This window comes from Taudactylus pleione, unplaced genomic scaffold (assembly GCF_031769625.1).
Source record: "Taudactylus pleione unplaced genomic scaffold, aTauple2 ptg000086l, whole genome shotgun sequence".
NCBI classification, from domain to species: domain Eukaryota; kingdom Metazoa; phylum Chordata; class Amphibia; order Anura; family Myobatrachidae; genus Taudactylus; species Taudactylus pleione.
This window is the reverse complement of record NW_028284488.1, coordinates 2,251,938-2,271,685: the sequence shown is the minus strand read 5'-3', so window position 1 is coordinate 2,271,685 and position 19,748 is coordinate 2,251,938. Positions and strand designations below refer to the sequence as shown.

The following is a 19,748-nucleotide window of genomic DNA, read 5'->3' as shown; positions in this document are numbered from 1 at the left end:
GCGGCGTCCCGCTGGTTGATGATTTACAGGTAGGTGCCCCGGGGGTGTCTTCCCGGAGAGGGAGTACGGCTACACACTCTGGTGCCTGGGGGCTAGGTCCTGGACGTGACTGTCGGCTTGCCGTGTATGTGGGCGCGGGCGTGCAGGCCGGGTGAGCCAGCCGCCCACCCGCGTCACGGGACACGGAGAGAGCCTACACGTCTGACAGGAGGGGACACAGCTGCAAAAGCTCCGGTAAGCCTAAGCAGTCACCGCTGCGCCCCTCCAATAGACAGGACACTTACCTCCCTCAGTGGTTGCCAGGCGGCCGCTCCTTCTCCTTTCCGGCTCTTACCTTCCTTCGGGTGTCGTCTGGGATGTACGTGGTCCGGGTAAAACCTTGTGGCTGCCTCGTCATATGCTGGAAAAGCAGGTCTCACTGGTGTGGGCAAACCGCTGGAGACACGTGCCTGACTTGGTGTGTGTGATGTCAGGCACGTGTCTCCAGCGGTTTCCCCACACCAGTGAGACCTGCTTTTCCAGCATATGACGAGGCAGCCACAAGGTTTTACCCGGACCACGTACATCCCAGACGACACCCGAAGGAAGGTAAGAGCCGGAAAGAAGAAGGAGCGGCCGCCTGGCAACCACTGAGGGAGGTAAGTGTCCTGTCTATTGGAGGGGCGCAGCGGTGACTGCTTAGGCTTACCGGAGCTTTTGCTGCTGTGTCCCCTCCTGTCAGACGTGTAGGCTCTCTCCGTGTCCCGTGACGCGGGTGGGCGGCTGGCTCACCCGGCCTGCACGCCCGCGCCCACATACACGGCAAGCCGACAGTCACGTCCAGGACCTAGCCCCCAGGCACCAGAGTGTGTAGCCGTACTCCCTCTCCGGGAAGACACCCCCGGGGCACCTACCTGTAAATCATCAACCAGCGGGACGCCGCTGCTACGTTTTTTTGAGACTTTGGAACTAACATTCAACTATTACTGCTTGGCCCCCCTTTTTGCCTCATCCCCAATCCCTCTACACCTGTGACCCACCGTGGTCACTACCCATACAGCTGATTATCATCAGTGCATCTGACCTATGTTATGTCATTCATGATTTGTGATTTATTGTTATTTTGTTTGAGCCACAATACCACATACTCACTATCGTCACTGCATCAGTGAGGTTTTTCTGTGGTTTCATGACACTAGTGCTGGAATATTGTTCTTAGTTTTTGATACAGTAAACATTGATATGTTCATAAATACTCCATTGTACTGTTGCATTGATTGACATGCACCATTGGATTTAACCCATTAGAGCGATTTTCTGTTTCAAGCACACACTGACTGCACATGGTGTAGCGCTCCGAATTTTCCTTTGTTATGGGCAAGGGAGGGAAATGTGTTACTACAGAGGTGAGCGAGGATAATGTGTTACTACAGAGGTGAGGGAGTGGAATGTGTTAGTACACAGGTGAGGGAGGGTAATGTCTTACTATAGCAGTGATGCAGTACTATAGAGGTGAAGGATTAATGTATAACTGGAGTGGTGAGATGGAAATGGAAACAGTAAATATCTAAGGTTCACCCGGGTGAAACAGGGCACTTCAAATAGTCAATACATACAGTAATTTAGTAAGTGTCCAGAGTCAACGTACCATAGTGAGCCTGTAACATGTCACAAAACAGCTTCTCAGATAGTGCAGCATATTTGTGTTCTACAGCCTCAATCAGGTCTTCTTGATTAAGGCAGTCATAACCTCTTCCATTTACAGTGTTTTCTGCAGCTTTAACCAGGACTTGTAGACCACCCGTATCCCATCTAGTAAAGATCAGGGAACATTAGAAGAATTTTCAGGGCATAGGGAGGGGATGCAGTCAATAGCCCGACAGCAGGGTTTCTGGCTTTCAGAGTGCCGGCATTGGAATCCTGACACTTGTCAGAATCCTGATGCCAGCATCCTGACCGCTGGAATCCCGAAAGTAATTAGCGGGATTGGGGGGAGAGTTAACGTTTGGGTTAGGCACTTGGGGGAGGGTTAGGCACTAAGGGTGAAGGGCTACGTTTAGGGTGCGGGGAGAGGGAGGTTAGGTTTAGGCACTAGGGGGGGAGGTTAGGGTCAGACACCGGGGAGGGAGGGTTAGGGAAGAAAGAGGGTGAGGGTTAGAATACTGACCGACAAGTGTCGGTATTCTAACCCTGTCGGGATGCCGGTGTAAGTATTCTGACGCCTGGCAGTTTAGTTTAATCCTGAGCGCCGGCATCCCATATCCTTCCCCATAGGGAGAGCTTAGAGAATAATGGTGCACATTTATGCTGATTATAAAGCCTATAGATATCCTATATACACAACCAAATACCCAGCGCAGTGTATAAAGTATAAACCCAAATTGTCCAGTACATTACATTTACACAAGCCCAAATTAAGTAGAGCATTGTATGTAATTCCCAAATGTGTAGTGTTACACACATCAGTGATCAGGCCAGTAATCTGAATGTAGCTAATATACAGCAAGTAATGTCTGTGAAAGGGTCTAGTGTTGGTTGCTCATTCTACAGTGAACTACAATATAAGATAATTAGTGCTGCCAGTAGGAAAAGCAACAGTAACCAATCATTTATTTAGCTTGTGAGCACCTCATCGCATCTCACCCTGCAAAGTGCTGCAGTCACTAGGAGAACAAATGTCACACCGCACTGACCCTTTTAGTTTCCAGTTCTGAAACGTATGCTGGTCAGAAACAATCACAGTGACTTCAAGGCGTCACTGTAACAGATCGGTGCCTGACTCTAACAGTGAAAAAACCATATTGCACTTACTGGTTTTTCAATCTCTTGCTCTCATCCATTAATTCTTCCTGGTATTGCCTTTGGTCAGTCTAATGGAAACAATAGGCAAAATTAATTCATTTTGTTTGTTGCCATGTCTTGAGCAATTGTGAATAGGGACAAGTAAGTTTTCAAATTTTGTTGAAGATGCTGTAATCAGAAAAAAAACTTCCATTGGCCTCGGCCAGTGTGTAACAAGTGATTCCTTTGTGGGGCACTCTTTTATAATAAATTAATTGATATAATCGATATCAGGAAATATACATAATTACAGTATAACTTTTAATCGGTTCCCTCTTTAAAGAGATTGAGGATTATTTTGACTCTGAGTGTGAAAATATGACAGTCACCCATCAATAAACACCCATAAATACCATATAGTTGATATCAGAAAATAAACATAATTAAAACATAACTTTTAATCGGATCTTTCTTTAAAATAAATTGGGATTTATTATGACTCTGATTCTGAAAATATGATAGAGTCTCCCATCAATAAGCATACATAAATATATTAGACATTCTGTAATGGTGTATGAAATAATTACCTTGTGGTGATCATATTTAATCATTAACAATATATCCCCTAATGGGTAAAATAGGCAGGTTTAGCAGTTAGTATATTCACTCCCTTTCTTCATTAATTAATTTATGTAGGAGCACTATATGCAACCAACATACTGTCCTTTGTTCCCACATTCAATCTGTCTCAGAATCATGTTACATACATCTAAAAAACATATCCAAAATTCGACCATATCTCACACAAGACACTGCAAAAACTCTAATCCATGCACTTATTTCCCGCATTGACTATTGCAACAGTCTCCTTACTGGTCTTCCCAAAAACAGGCTATCGCCATTACAATCAATTATGAATGCAGCTGCAAGGCTTATCTTCCTTGCCAAACGTTCATCGTCTGCTGCCCCGCTCTGTCGGTCCCTCCATTGGTTGCCGGTTTTCTACTGTATTCAATACAAAATACTCTTACTTACACATAAGGCTATTAACCAAACCACACCAACATACATCTCTTCACTCATCTCAAACTATCTCCCTACCCGACCTCTCCGCTCAGCACAAGATCTGCGTCTCTCATCCCAACGCATTACTTGCTGCACCCACTCTATGGAATGCCTTACCACGCACAATACGACTTTCCTCTAGTCTCCAATCCTTCAAGCGATCCCTGAAAACTCACCTCTTCAGGCAAGCTTATCAGATCCCAGAACTGCCCACATAACCTTCATAGCTTCCATATCTAATTACATCCCCTTTCACAGTCCACATACAACCTCACACATCGTCTTTCTCTCACATCCTCATGACATTTGGCCGACATTCCTGTGTGACTGGATCATGCAGCCCACCAAGAAACTGTGCATTCTGGCTGGACCAAAATGCAATATATAGCACCTATCCTTGTGTATTACTGCCTATTTCCCTATAGATTGTAAGCTTGCGAGCAGGGCCTTCCTACCTATATATCTGTCTGTTATTACCCAGTTTTGTTCTGTTAATGTTGACAATTGTAAAGCGCAACGGAATATGCTGCGCTATATAATAAACTGTTAATAAATAAATAATAAAACATACACATAAATTAGAATTTAAACACTATAATGCTTCTAAAAATGGTTTTGATAAATGTTGCAGGTATAGTATATACATACAGGACAGATATATTCTCGATATACTTTTGTTATATGAGAGATAGTTTGTTTATCTCTGTCTTTGTCTCAACCATAAATGCCAGCAATTCAGTATCATATATTAGAAACAAATAATAGACAATAAATAATAAATAAATGACACATCTAGTCATGTATACAATGTTGCAGCCCGTCTCCTGTGATTATTAATTATACTTCATGGAAAAACAATTGGGGGAAAATACATGAACACTGCTATTCAGAAATGAGCTGGCAGCAAGAACCAAAGAGGTTCAAAAAGGACAGATAAATGGTTAGGTACGGTGTGAGGGTCCGGTTCCTTCTGCTTTCCCAGGTCTTCAAATTGAGCGGACCTGGGATGAGAGAGGAACACACGGCAGCACCGTTGGAAACAAAGGGCGTCGTGGGGGACAGTGTGCCCGTGTATGGTGTTAGGCGGGCCCTGTTACTTAAAGTATTGCAGGATGCGCCATCGGGGTATGTCGCGACCCACCTGAAAGATAAATACCTGACTTGAAGAGAATCTGTCTCAGAGGAGCCTGCTACCTGCCGCAAACACTCTCCCCCTGCAGTGGGGAAGTGTCAGAAAGACAGTACGTACGTTTCACCACAGTCGGGTTTGTTCACCTGTCAGCCTCAGCCCGACTTATGCTTATTGATGGGTGACTATCAAATTTTCATAATCAGAGTCATAATAATTCCCAATTTATTTTAAAGAAGGATCCAATTAAAGTTTATGTTTTAATTATGTTTATTCTCTGATCTCAACTATATGGTATTTATGGGTGTTTATTGATGGGTGACTGTCATATTTTCACACTCAGAGTCAAAATAATACTCAATCTCTTTAAAGAGGGAACCGATTAAAAGTTATACTGTAATTATGTATATTTCCTGATATCAATTATATAAATTTATTATAAAAGAGTGCCCCACAAAGGAATAACTTGCTGCACATTGGCCGTGGCCAATGGGAGGTTTTTTTCTGAGTACTTGATATTCGATTCCAGGGAGCACCTCCAGCTATATACAAAATTTGGTAACTAATTATTAGAATGTACTAAATTGCTGGTCTATAAATTGAATTACATTTTTGTCCTGTGCAGAATATTTTGTGTTTCTTGTGAAGATGCTGTAATGTCTGTAAACAGTCTAAATACTGTATGTGTTCTGTAGTCTCCAGTTACATTTGTTTAAACTTTCTAAAGACATACATTAAAATTGCTGATAATTTATCTAACATACATACTGTACTGGATCTCACTAGTGTCGCAAGTACAAAAATTAATCTGAACATTTAAATCTTTATGTGTGTCTTTATGCGTGTCTTTATGCGTGTCTTTATGCGTGTCTTTATGCGTGTCTTTATACGTGTCTTTATACGTGTCTTTATACGTGTCTTAGTACTTGAGCTCCTCTTGGCTAGTGTGGTTGACCACTAGCAATTGGCTGAGGAGGTATTTACCCTCCTGGACAATTGAAAGCAAATCATTTCACAAAAGGGTTTGCAAGCCTTACAAATAAGAAAATACCCTTCAGCACTAGGAAAGCTTTTTATTCTGTTTCATTTTCAAGATATGACAAATCTGGTTGGAAAACCCTAAAACTGTTGTCCTCACCCTCTAAGCTGATCGACCCGTCTCATGTATTTGTGGAGCCATCACCATACGCTACACATATTGTGGTTTATGTTTTGTAACACTGCATCTAAAAACTTTCTTATATATGTAAAAATTATGCTTTAATGTTATGCTGTAAATGTGTACTGTAGCTTGTTAATAACATTGTTGAAATTGAAAGAAACGGAAAACAAATATTGGCCCTCATTCAGAGCCATAAGCTCTGAGCAGAGCGCACGCTCTGAATGAGGGCCGGGCTCCACGAAAATGGAGCGTCCTCCTGGACGCTCGTATAGCTGTGGGTCACCACCCACAGGCTATACGAGCGTGCATTGTGATGGCCGCGATGGTCGTGACCATCGCGACCATCGAAATTGCGAGCCGGAGCCTGCGGTTGAGGTTTTCAACCGCAAGCTCCGGAGTGATTTTGGCTCTATCAGAGCCAAAATCACTCCCACTGACATCACTAGTGATGTCAGTGGGCCGGCTTCTGACGGGAGGCGTTCCCGTGGGAACGCCCCCGTCAGGGAGGCACGCCCCCGGCACGCCCACCAAAGGGGGCGTGCTGTCAATCAACATTGACAACACGCCCCCTTTGATCGGACACAACGAGCGAAGGACTTTCCTTCGCTCGTCGCGTCTGGCGCATGCGCACGACGGAGCTCCCTCCGTCGTGCGCATGCTCAGTCCATAACATCGACCCACTTGCGAGCGGACAGCCGCTCGCGAGTGGGTCTGAATCAGGCCCATTGTTTTCAAAATTGATTAAACTCTTTGGATACAATAATTCAAAGACATGTCATGTTGCTGCATGGTGTCCTTAACATGCTCTAATCCTGATACAGGATGAAACAAACCTCATGGAATGGATCCTGGGCTACCGATGTTAGCAGTGGTGCACATAAGGTCTCAGGTCTCATAGGTGAAGATGTCTCAAACAGCCATGTCTACAGAAAACAAGATGGGCATACGGACACAAGAGACACTGTTATAAGTAGTCTCAGGAGTTTGTTTACAACTGAACATAGTTGTGGAATTTTGGAAATTTCTATGGTCTTTTTTTGAGGATTAAGCGGGGTACATATATCTAATTATATAGTCATAATTGTTTAAAAATAAAATAACATTTTGTTACATGTGCAAGATAATGCTATTTAAACTAAAACAGTACTTTGGAGTTTAATTTAACCATTATTTCATTGCACATCCCAGGAGAAGATGTATAGCTTGCATAATCAGTGGTGTTACTGTATAGCTTGCATAATCAGTGGTGTTACTGTATTGCTTGCATAATCAGTGGTGTTACGTTGAAGAGAGTATGGAGTAGATGATAGTATAAGTAAGGGAAGGAAAAGCACATGGGGAAGAGGGCCCTGCTTGTGAGAGCTTACATTCAAAAGGGGAGGGCAGACAGACAGGGGTGACACAGATGGGGGAAACAGTGAGCATGGGGGGTGGGTAAGGATGAGAGCAAGATGGCTTTGGTATAGAAGTAAATCTTGACAGCCCATTCAAAGTTTTGTAGAGAGGTGGCGAGTCGGATAGTAAAAGGTAGAGAATTCCAGAGGTAGGGAGCAGCACTGGCAAAATGTTGGAGCGGAAGTAATGGGAGGAAGTAATCAGTTGGCAGGAAAGGCGGCATTCATTTGATGAGCAAAGAGGGCCCTGCACTGCTTTTTGGTGTTACCCCTTGGTGGTGTCACCAAGCAGCACTGCAGCGGTGATGGATCACGCACATGCGTGCGCCATCCACACTGTGCTGGGAGAGGCAGGGGGCTTGCCCAGCAGCTCCCAGAATGCTGGGTAAAGCCCCAGGGTAACGAGGATGGGGCCGTGACATGTGGCCACACCCCCTAATTGAGACACATCAGGGGGGCGTGGCTTTGTGGACATGAGGTCACACCCTCTTTTGTGCGTACAAGGGCTAGGTAAGTGCTGCATCTGGTGTCACCACACCTGGACATAATAAACCGTAGTAGTGAAATATAAAAATTCATGAAAATGCCATTTTAAATTAAAGATATACCCAGTGTCCCTTAAATTACCCAAGTACATTAATATCTAAATTAAAGGCCATATTATGAACATTATATTAGAATAAAATAGAAAGAGCTCATCTGAGATGGCTTAAAAAAAGAGCAGAAGCAGGGATGTATCTATAATGGGTGCAGGGTGTGCGGTGCACATGGGCCTTGGGTCCTGCATTGCACACTCTGTACCCATATTTTTAATACTTACCTCTCCAGAGACCCACGTCGGCGGTATCAGCGCTGTGAAAATCGCCTGGAAAATGGCATGCGCTGTAGGGGAATTGCCGGGAAAATGAGGTCTACGCAGCAGACTCTGGGCACAGACTAGTGTCCAGATTCTACTGTGGCAGCACTGCGCTCAATGCACTGCCGGCTGCTGGAAAGAGAGGAGGGGACCCTGGATGAAGACTGCACACGGTCCCCCTCCTTTCTTAATACACCCCTGAGCAGAAGGCAATATTTACTTAGACTTTAAATGTTTCAGTTACAGGGCCTCCAGTGTCCTCGGCTTCCGCCCACCCTCACCTCCCTACCCCACCCTCTCACCTCCCTACCCCAACCTATCACCTCCCTACTCCACCCTATCACCTCCCTACCCCACCCTATCACCTCCCTACCCCACCAACCCGATCCAGATAATGGCTCAAATCATCAACACAATAGCTGTAGAATACAATAAAATTATGCTTTAATTGCTGCCATTACATGGAATGGCAGCAGCTTCTCCTTCCATGTCTGCTGTGTGTTTGGAGCAAGGCGCTCAATTAGCGCACTGGACCAAAGAGACCGAAGAGCAGCTGCCAGCATAAAGTAACAAGCGTCTTACCATGAGGTGGTAGGAGCGGGAAAATGTGTGCTTGGAAAACTCTATTCTGTCTCCTACTGGTTAATCTATATATGTATGTATGTATGTATGTATGTATATGTATTATGAGAAATGTAACCCTTTCCTGCCCACTTATGTTATTTACCGGTATATGAGATAAATACAGTATGTTTATGTTTGATACATAAACTTTGTTTTTTCAGACTCCCTCTCCCCTACAGCCTGTACTATAGATCTGTGCTTCCCAAACAGAGACTGTGCATGTTTTACAGATCTCCTCGGCATCACAACTGAAATAATTAGCTCCACCTGTGGATATTTTAAAATCTGTCACCCAGTAATTATTACATTTGTGTACCAACTAGGAGATCCAGAAAACATGTAATGGTATGGGTTCCTTAGGGCTGAGTTTGGGAAAAACGGTTATAGACCATTTATAGTGTTACTTATTAATACTGTATTACATACACTTTATGTCTAAGGCTGGCGCTCCTCAAGACTCCAATGCTCTGGAGAGTAGGGGACTTGGATTATGGAATGGTGCCCACATCTGGGAAAAGAAAAACTAGCTAAGGGCGACCATCGCTGCCAGAACAGCACCCTACAGCCAAGATTGCTGCTGCAGCACCCGCAGAGTATCCTGTGGACGTTCCATATGGGCACCATGCACAGTATATGCCGCTGATCGGTCGTCCTGAGGTCACCCGGTCAGCGCTGCGCTTACTGGAGCTGCCAATCATGCCCCCTTCTGCACGATGTAATGATGTCATGTGCGTGATGTCATACCATTGTGCTTATGGGGCACACTATAGTTTAGTACATGCTAGGTATCCTACGTTGGCTCCTGCCATACAGTAGTGTGAGCAACCATTCATGTACCTGGTTTGGTGGATTGATTAGAGACAGTGGCGTAACTACCGTGGGTGCAGTGGGTGCGGCTGCAATGGCCCGGGGCTCGGCCCTCTCCCCACACCTACGGTGCCAGGCCTCTGTCCGCGGCCTTTCCCTCCGCACCCTCCTCACTCCCCCATCACTCTCCTCACTCCCCTCTACTCCCCTTACCTGCTTCGTGGTCGCGGCCACCCTGCTCCGTGGTCGCGTCTTCCCAGTCAGCTCCGCCTCCGGCTCTCCCCCTTGGCTGATACTGGGAGAAGGCGTGGTCGCCTCCTCCCAGCATCAGTCATTGAGATGGAGCCGACCGGGAGAGAAGGTGCCCCTGCCCTGCACAGTGCGACCATGGATCAGGTAAGTCAGGGAGCGAGGAGGGTGCGGGGGGGGCCTCAGGCCAAGGGGGGTCCAAGGGAGAAGAACGGGGTGTCGGTAGGCTGAGAGGGGGTTGCCGTGGGCTGAGAGGGGGGCCTGTGACATTTTTTGCTATGAGGCCCCCGTAGGTATAGTTACGCCCCTGATTAGAGACCCTTGAACCTGATAAAGGGGCCCATTTATTATTATTTATTTTTCAAAAATATGACAGGAGCTGACTGGCTGGTGCCCCATTATCATATGCAACGAGTTTTAAAACTCGGTGCATATGATAAAACTTGTTGAGCCCCAAAATCTGACAGTTTACTAAATGGACCCTAATTTTACTTAGCTGATACAACTCTTCTTACCTCTAGCTCAGACCATGTAACTCTGTTGGAAGTTTCTTGGCGTTGTGTCAGGAAATCCACCCAGGACATCGAAGTAACTTGAGATTCCTGAGCTCTCTGCAGCAGAATCTTGACATCACCCAAGCTAAGCGAGCAATCCCTGTTAAAGTCTAAAAGCTGGAAATCCCAAAAGATCTGACAAAAAAGCAAAACAAAACATTATTTAAATTGCAAAACTGTAACAAAATGATTTGCTATTTATTGGGAAAAACTCTGCTAAATGATAAATAAGCCCCCAAATTACCATCATTACCTGGGGAGCAGGGCCAGCAGATTAAGGCTTGTGGGGGCCCTGGGGCAACTAAATTGTAGGGGGCCCCACCAAGCCACATGGAGCCTCGGCAGAGTCGCACCAACCCTATGTGGGCAGGGGCAAATGCAGGATTTTCTGGGGGGTTATAACATATATATATATAATATATATATTATATATATATACCTAAAACACTAGCTGGAGTACCCGGCGTTGCCCGGGATTTTAAGAATGTTTAATATTCTTACAGCTCTTCAACATAGTTCAAATCAAATCAGTAGTAAGGAAATGTCACTAAGAATTTCGAAAACAAATGTGCAGTTTGGGACTTCATGAACTTTTAGGTAATGCAATAAATAAAAATATTGTATAGTGAAACATGTAGAAGAGCCTCATTAGCTTTATGGAACAGGCCTGGTGCGTGTACTGGAATATTACTCAGGTCCCAGCCAGGTAAATCTGACCAACTATACAGATGCGTCTGCCCAGGCTGAGCTAATCAGTATTGCAGCCATGTGTTACACGTGAAGCATCCCTCTTTACCCAAAATGAGCCATGTCATCGCTGGCCCCCAGCCAGGGCTCTGCAAAAACAGCTGAACTGGTCCTGTCCTTACAATGACAGTGATTTAGGAGGGGAGGGCAGACTGACCCAATGATCTCACCTTGCAGCCCGCCCTGTCCACACTGGCTCTCAGGACAGGGCGCAGCCACTTTATAAGGACTTCCTGCACTCCAGCACTCTCCCCATCACTGCTCACATCCATATACAACCCATCATGGTGGATCAGTTCGTGGTCACCTGGAAGCTGTGAGACAGCCAGGGCTTCGATGATTACATACAGAGTCTGGGTAAGGATTTTCTACGCTCGATTTCTCCTGTGCACCTACACTAAAAATCATTTTTTAAGTAATATTGGCAGCAAACAAAGTTTGTTTACATACAACCTCTGATCGCGAAGTGTAATTTAGTATAGTCAGAGAGCTGAGAATGCTGGCAAAGCCTGCTAAAGCTCTCTTCGATGAAAAACATTAAGATCATGACAAAACATGACAACACAAAACCCTTGCTCCGAGGCCCTACCCATATGCTGTGAGGCCCCACAATGAGCATCCAGCAAAAATTGTGTTTTTTAATTAATTATAAATTAACAGTAAGTAATTTCCATTTAGAATTTTTTTAGTTGCCTCGGCCGTGTTTTAATATGCTCGTATGTAAAATTTCATGATCTTCGCTTGTAAACTGTGGATTTGTATAGAAAGACAGAAGGACAAATTTTTGCTTTTATATAATATATATATATGTTAAACATGCACACACACATATATATGTACAGGGTACCAAGCGTATATATTACATACACACTAACACACACATATACAGTGTACACATATAAACACATTCATACACAGTATACACACACTAACACATATATACAAATTAACACATACATGCACATATATACATACTAACACATCCACACTAGGCACACAATAACACTTACACATAGAGTATATACACACACAAACACATTATATATATTTTATATATATATATATATATTTTATATATATATATATATATATATATATGTATATATATATTAGGGGTGAGCGGGTTCGGTTTTACTCAGTTTTACTCGGTTCTTATCGCCACTTTACCGCAATTTCGGCTCGATTTCATTCGCTATCCAAAACACGTGTTCGGCGATAGCCAATAAAAAGATCCGAGTAAAACCGAACCCGCTCACCCCTAATATATATATATATATATATATATATATATATATATACAGTATATATAGCTCTTACTGCCAATACCTGGAGAACTGCACAGTGGCGGAATTCCCGGAGGCCATGGAAGCATTGGCCTATGGACGCTAGCTGTCAGGGGAGAACAGTGAGATCCATCTATAACCGCTGCTTGTGCCTTGCTGATCACTGCAGCGATGCAGTGATCAGGTATAGATGGACCTATCCTATCCATTACTGTGGGGTCCATCCAGGCAGTCGCTTGACAGTACCACTGACAAAGAAGCTGATCGCAAAGTAGAGCAGCCAGAATACACAGAAGAAGGTAAGTGTCTGTGAGCTGAAGGAGGCTGGCTAGAGAGACAGAAGGGGTACTTGCTGGGGAGACAGAAGGGGTGCTGCTGGATAAACAGAACGGCTGCTGGCTGGAGAGACAGAAGGGGTGCTGGCTGGGGAGGCAGAAGGGGGGGCTGTAGAGACAGAAGGGGGCTGGCTGGAGAGACAGAAGGGGGCTGGCTGGAGAGACAGAAGGGGGCTGGCTGGAGAGACAGAAGGGGGCTGGCTGGAGAGACAGAAGGGGGCTGGCTGGAGAGACAGAAGGGGGCTGGCTGGAGAGACAGAAGGGGGCTGGCTGGAGAGACAGAAAGGGTGCTGGCTGGGGAGACAGAAGGGGCTAGCTGGAGCTTAAGAGACACTGTGGTGCTGGATTTGCAGAAACAAAGGGGGCTGCCTAATTTTCAGTAGCGGGTCCCACAATTTCTGATGGCAGCCCTGCTCATTACCTGGAGAGCAGTAAGATTAAAAATACAGTTGATAGATATTATGTTTGTGGGCTAAGAACAACACTAATACATTTACTCATTGCTAGTCTTGTGATAATATAGTTAAGCTAGAGGTTTTTTTAATATTTTCTTTCACCTAACCCTATGTGAGCGGCCTACACATACATTTTCACAGTTAAACTTAAGCATGATCTGGTTACATCCTTTTACCTGAGGACACAAGAATCCAACTATTCCCCCTTTTTCTAAACAAGCCTGTTAAGTATACACAGTGTTTTATACTATGATCAAGCTTCTACTGCTTATATAAGAAACACCTCACCTGCTCCTTTACCCATCGTCGTCTCTCTACTTCAACCAGCACATCCAGTAACTTGGAGGAACAGCAGAAGCCAGTGCGGAGCCTCTCCCCACACACCTACTAAGACATGAGAACTTAGGAAGGGTTTATAGAATGAGAAGCATTATCAAGAAGAAGAATTAAAGCACAAATAGCAGTTTTAGGGGGTAGCAGTATATTAGTCAAGAGAAGCATTATTCAAAGTAAAGTAGTTCTACAAAGCAGTTTCATATATGATAAGGACACTAAGAGTAAATGATAATATTACAATTCAGATCAGTAAGTCTTATGCTTAGTTCACTGACATAACTAGTCAGATATCATTTTCAGAAGTATATACCTATATTTAATATTTATACATTCATTCTTCCCACCTGATCCACAGCAGCCTGGATGGAGTTCATGTCTGCTGGGGTCTGGAAAAGCCTCTGGTAAAGAGAACAGATCTCTGCCAAGGAGACGCGGCAACAAGGAGGCTGAGAGCGGGGATCCATGAGCAACCAGTAACCAGCTGTAAGACACAATGAAGAACTTTTTGCACACTTGCCAGTTATAAGATACATCACCATACAATGCATATATCCAAAATCATTTAGACAAGTATATGGTTACATTTTAAAAATACATCACAATCAATAATCTTTAGTATACTATAACAAAATAACAATTTGATAAACAATTAATAAGATTCAGATAGATTGATACAATAAAGAAATAGTTTATTAAATGCAAACAATACTTACATTAGTGACAATGCGGCAAAATAAGATGTCATTATAATCGAACACTCACCTGTTGTACTGTAGGTACTGCTTGTATTGTATGTTGGTTGATTGCCAATGTCTCTATCCACATTTGCATCTATGAATATTATAGTTATCTTGAAATTTTAATATTGATTTAATATTTTTCTGCTATCGAACTTTCATGCCTGTTTCTAGCTTACTTTCTTACCTGTGTCCTTCCAACTGTGCGTCTTCCTTGTTACATCATTCTACCTGTTTCCTTATTGTGCTGCTGAATTATTCAGTTGTGTCTCTCAGCTTGGAAACTGAATCCTTTGCATCACCCTGATACTCTCACTATATAGAGTTACGTAAATCTAATAAAGTAATTCTCCTCTTCAAGGGAAAGTCTATCCTAGAATAGATCTGTAGTAGATAAAATATTAGTTGTATGCACCACACTGTATGTTAATGCAAACTTTTATGTGGACACAAGGACAGGAACACAATGTGGATTTTGTGATGATGGTTATTCTATCTATACAAATATATACATGGTAGTCAAGAGCTAACAGGGACCCAGGTACTGGGGGGACGTGGCCAAATCAGGGAGACATGGCACCACCCCCGAACAATATTGTCCCCCTCAGCAGCGCTGCAAAGGGCGACAATGTTCCCCTCAGCTGCTGACCCTGGCACATGCTGCACCCCTCCAACAAGCCCGGGAAATCAGTAAACCCCTCGCATCCCTGAATATATATCCAGCTTTGAGATCCAGAGGATCCATTAATATCATCTAAAGCCTTAAGGCTCCAGGACTATCATTTAAAACATTATTTGTGGGTCCCTCTAACCTGTACTTCCTCCACTGCTCATTGTATAATGCAGCTCCAGCATGAGGCAGTAATATATACTGGGATAATAAACTTGTATTTAACTGGGATCCCTCCATTTGCACAGAGAATCCCCACATTGTAGAGATATAATCACTGTACTCCCCATACACATCCCCCAAGTTTTCCTCAGTGGAGAGAATTCCTGTGAAAACACATTACCATGTTGCACCGAGATACCCCTATTGCAACACCCATATATATATATATATATATATATATACACACACACACACACACACATATATACATATATATCCAGAACAGGTCCGCACTCGCATCTCCATCCAAGACAACGTTCGGGGTGCTCCCCACTTGAAACCAGATGGGTCCAAGGAAACACAGTCAATTATAGATAAAGGGGCACTCACCAGAGTCGTTTATAGGCAATAGTAAAATGTAATGCTTATCTTTCAGAAGCAGGTTGTCGACGATTCGGTCAAACATCACCTTTATCAAGACCAACAGCAAAACAGCATTAGTTTACCAAAGGAACAGCATCCCAAAATCCCCTTACCTGAGTCCCCTTATGTAGCATGCAGACCCGTGTGCCACCAACCAGCGCGTGTCCATACCAGAAATGCGGTGCGTTCCACCACCTGGAACGCATCACTACAGAAGCCGGAAATGCATGTGTGTATAATCACGTTCATTTAGCCACGTGTGAATCATCGGGCCATATATGGAATGGCTTTCAACTGGAGCAGCAATACTGTATACCACGTATATAATCAATCTCCAAACTTCCTCGTGAAAAATGTTCTTTGTTCCAATATTTTGGACCTCACATTATACCTTTATCAAGGACATGCAAGCAGGGTCAGATTGGCCCGCAGGGGTACAGGGGAAACCCCCAATAGGCCCCACTGTTTGAGGGCCCACCCCCTCCTCTGCGGACCAGGTTCCAGACTGTGCATATGGAATTAAACATTATACATATGTTACATTATACTGCACAGGACTATAGTGTATTTTCTACAATGCATTGGTGTTATTAATCTGGTGCATTATCTGGCATGCACTAGCAGTATTTACTATATATCTCTATCTCTCTCTCTCTATATATATATATATACAGTCAGGTCCATAAATATTGGGACATTGACAGAATTTTCATATTTTGGCCTCTATTCACCACCACAATGGCTTTGAAATGAAACAAACAAGATGTGCTTTAACTGCAGACTTTCAGATTTAATTTGAGGGTAATTACATCCAAATCGGGTGAACGGTGTAGGAATTACAACACTTTCAATATGTGCCTCCCACTCTTTAAGGGGCCAAAAGTAATTGGACTATCAACTCAAAAACTATTTCATGGACAGGTGTGGGCTATTCCCTCGTTATTTCATTATCAATTAAGCAGGTAAAAGGTCTGGAGTTGATTCTAGGTGTGACATTTGCATTTGGAATCAGTTGCTGTCAACTCCCAAAGAGCTGTCACTATCAGCGAAGCAATCCATCATTAGGGTGAAAAATCAAAACAAACCCATCAGAGAGATAGCAAAAACATTAGATGTGGCCAAATCAACTGTTTGGAACATTCTTAAAAAGAAAGAATGCACCGGAGAGCTCAGCAACACCAAAAGACCCGGAAGACCACGGAAAACAACTGTGGTGGATGACAAAAGAATTATTTACCTGGTGAAGAAAAACCCCTTCACAACAGTTGGCCAAATCAAGAACACTCTCCAGGAGGTAGATGTATATGTGTCAAAGTCAACAATCAAGAGAAGACTTCACAAGAGTGAATATAGAGGGTTCACCACAAGATGTAAACCATTGGTGAGCCACAAAAACAGGAAGACCAGATTAGAGTTTGCCAAACAACATCTAAAAAAGCCATTACAGTTCTGGAACAACATCCTATGGACAGATGAGACAAAGATCAACTTGTACCAGAGTGATGGGAAGAGAAGAGTATGGAGAAGGAAAGGAACTGCTCAAGATCCAAAACATACCACCTCATCATTGAAGCATGGTGGTGGTAGTGTCATGGCGTGGGCATGTATGGCTGCCAATGGAACTGGTTCCCTTGTATTTATTGATGATGTGACTGCTTACAAAAGCAGCAGAATGAATTCTGAAGTGTTTCGGACAATATTATATGCTCATATTCAGTCAAATGCTTCAGAACTCATTGGACGGCGCTTCACAGTGCAGATGGACAATGACCCGAAGCATACTGCAAAAGCAACCAAAGAGTTTTTTAAGGCTAAAAAGTGGAATGTTATGCAATGGCCAAGTCAATCCCCTGACCTGAATCCGATTGAGCATGCATTTCACTTGATGAAGACAAAACTGAAGGGAAAATGCCCCAAGAACAAGCAGGAACTGAAGACATTTGCAGTAGAGGCCTGGCAGAGCATCACCAGGGATGAAACCCAGCATCTGGTGATGTCTATGCGTTCCAGACTTCAGGCTGTAATTGCCTGCAAAGGATTTGCAACAAAATATTAAAAAGTGAAAGCTAGATTTAGGATTGTTTAGTTTGTCCCATTACTTTTGGCCCCTTAAAAAGTGGGAGGTACATATAGAAACCGTTCTAATTCCTACACCGTTCACCTGATTTGGATGTAATTACCCTCAAATTAAATCTGAAAGTCTGTAGTTAAATCACATCTTGTTTGTTTCATTTCAAAGCCATTGTGGTGGTGAATAGAGGCCAAAATCTGAAAATTCTGTTAATGTCCCAATGTTTATGCACCTGACTGTATATATATATATATTAAGGGGCTCAGACCATGCACTTTCTAACGGTTAGCAAAGTCTCTATGGTGGCTGGCCATACCACCTCTAGATGCTGGCCACACCCCTAAGTATGGGCCCCTATCACTGCATTCCCCCAATGGGCCCTTCATGCCGCAGTGTGACACTGCAGCAAGCAACTACCAAACACAAATGGCCGTACACAGAGTCAGACGCATCCGCAGAATACAATTGCAATCCGTTAGCAACTTGCTGACTAATTCTTTTTGAGTCATTCTAGCTAAAGTCTAGAGATGTGTCTCCTCCCTGTAGCTGCATCCCCCCCCCCCATCTTGTCCTACATGGTTGTGATGGATGTGTGGCTTTTGCATGTATTTGCAAAATGTAATAAATAATAGTACACAATGCAATCGCTTTGCACTTATTGGCCGGACAGAGCTGATAATAAGTACCCAAGTGGATTGATGCACTTGCAATGCTTAGCAAAATATGTAATTTTTTCTGACAACACTTTAGAATCTAGGTTCAGGTGTCCCCATCCCTAAATTGAGTCTGAAATATATTTTTTTTATGTATAAACTCTGGCTCTGAACAGAAGACTTGGATTGCAGAAATTTATTCATGTACAGTACAAAAAGTCACACACACACAAAAATAACAAATAGCGTTTCAGACTGACTCTGAATAAAGGCCGAATACCTAATTTTATCCCATTACCCATAATCCATCTGTGACCACACCTAATACAATCAAATGCAAAATAAAAGTTAAAGACATGTTATTAAAAATGTGGGTAATGAGGGTTTATAAGATTTTAATCCACATAATCCTCTACTTTATCTATCCCTATCCTCCCCCTCTTGTCTCCTATGTGTGCTGTTCCCCCTTTTTTCTCTCATCAGTCTGCTTTCCAACCCTCTGCTTCTTTTCCCTGCCATTACTGTTACTCCATTCTCAACCACCTCCCTCCCTCCATGGCCTTGCTACCCCACCACTATGCCCACCTGGTTCTGCCTGTCACCTCCAGGGTTACCAAGAGAAATTCTGGGCCCGGGTACTGCAACATCCTGTGGGACCACAGCTTGTTGGGCATGGCTGCACCCATTTGTGGGTGGGTCTAGCATGTGAGATGCACCCACTCACTGGAGCATGGCATAGCATCCAGCAGCTGGGACTAAAGTAGTCACTACTGTATTAGGATGGTGGGACAGTCCCATAATAAATCCATTTTTTATCAGGATGTATGTAGATGCTTAAATGTAACACACAATAATTAAAGTGCTACAACTTTATTTTGTACATCTCTCATGTAAATAACACAAACAAAATCTATTTTCTGTCATAGAGACAGATGAATGAAGGACTTAATCTTGACATAACATCTGTCAGGACCCTGTCTAGTTGTCACCTTTTTGCCTTGAGACTTACCCCTGTCAGCTGTCCCATGGATCTGTGTTTGTAGTTCTCCTGGGGGATCTGCTCTGACTTCTCTATGCATTCCTGTCACAGTAATTACTGCACCTGGTCTCTCCTGCCTGTGAGCACTGCTAGCCCTGATTGGAGTCGCAGGTGTGGTTCTGATTCTCAGAGCTGCAGAGATGAATACTCCCTCTGCATGTTGTGCCTCCCACCACTCAGAATGCTACTGCCAGACCACCTGTCCATATCCACCAATTGCTGCCAGACCCAGGGTAT

The 19,748-nt window shown here is 43.7% G+C and overlaps 1 protein-coding gene across 2 annotated transcripts in view; it reads right to left on the bottom strand.

Moving 5' to 3' along the window:
- Positions 1-19,525, bottom strand: part of LOC148529102 (uncharacterized) — a 39,027-nt gene extending 19,502 nt beyond the window's left edge. For both annotated transcript variants that reach the window (XM_088468866.1, XM_088468867.1), the window contains exons 1-10: positions 19,482-19,525; positions 15,716-15,794; positions 14,681-14,877; positions 14,519-14,587; positions 14,101-14,237; positions 13,709-13,804; positions 10,562-10,735; positions 6,950-7,039; positions 2,791-2,849; positions 1,628-1,791 (exon numbers count right to left, since the gene is read on the bottom strand). In XM_088468866.1, the coding sequence (XP_088324992.1) occupies positions 1,628-1,791; positions 2,791-2,849; positions 6,950-7,039; positions 10,562-10,735; positions 13,709-13,804; positions 14,101-14,220 (703 nt within the window). In that variant the 5' untranslated portion in view covers positions 14,221-14,237; positions 14,519-14,587; positions 14,681-14,877; positions 15,716-15,794; positions 19,482-19,525. The remainder of the gene's footprint in view (positions 1-1,627; positions 1,792-2,790; positions 2,850-6,949; positions 7,040-10,561; positions 10,736-13,708; positions 13,805-14,100; positions 14,238-14,518; positions 14,588-14,680; positions 14,878-15,715; positions 15,795-19,481) is intronic.
- Between the last annotated feature and the right edge of the window lie 223 nt (positions 19,526-19,748).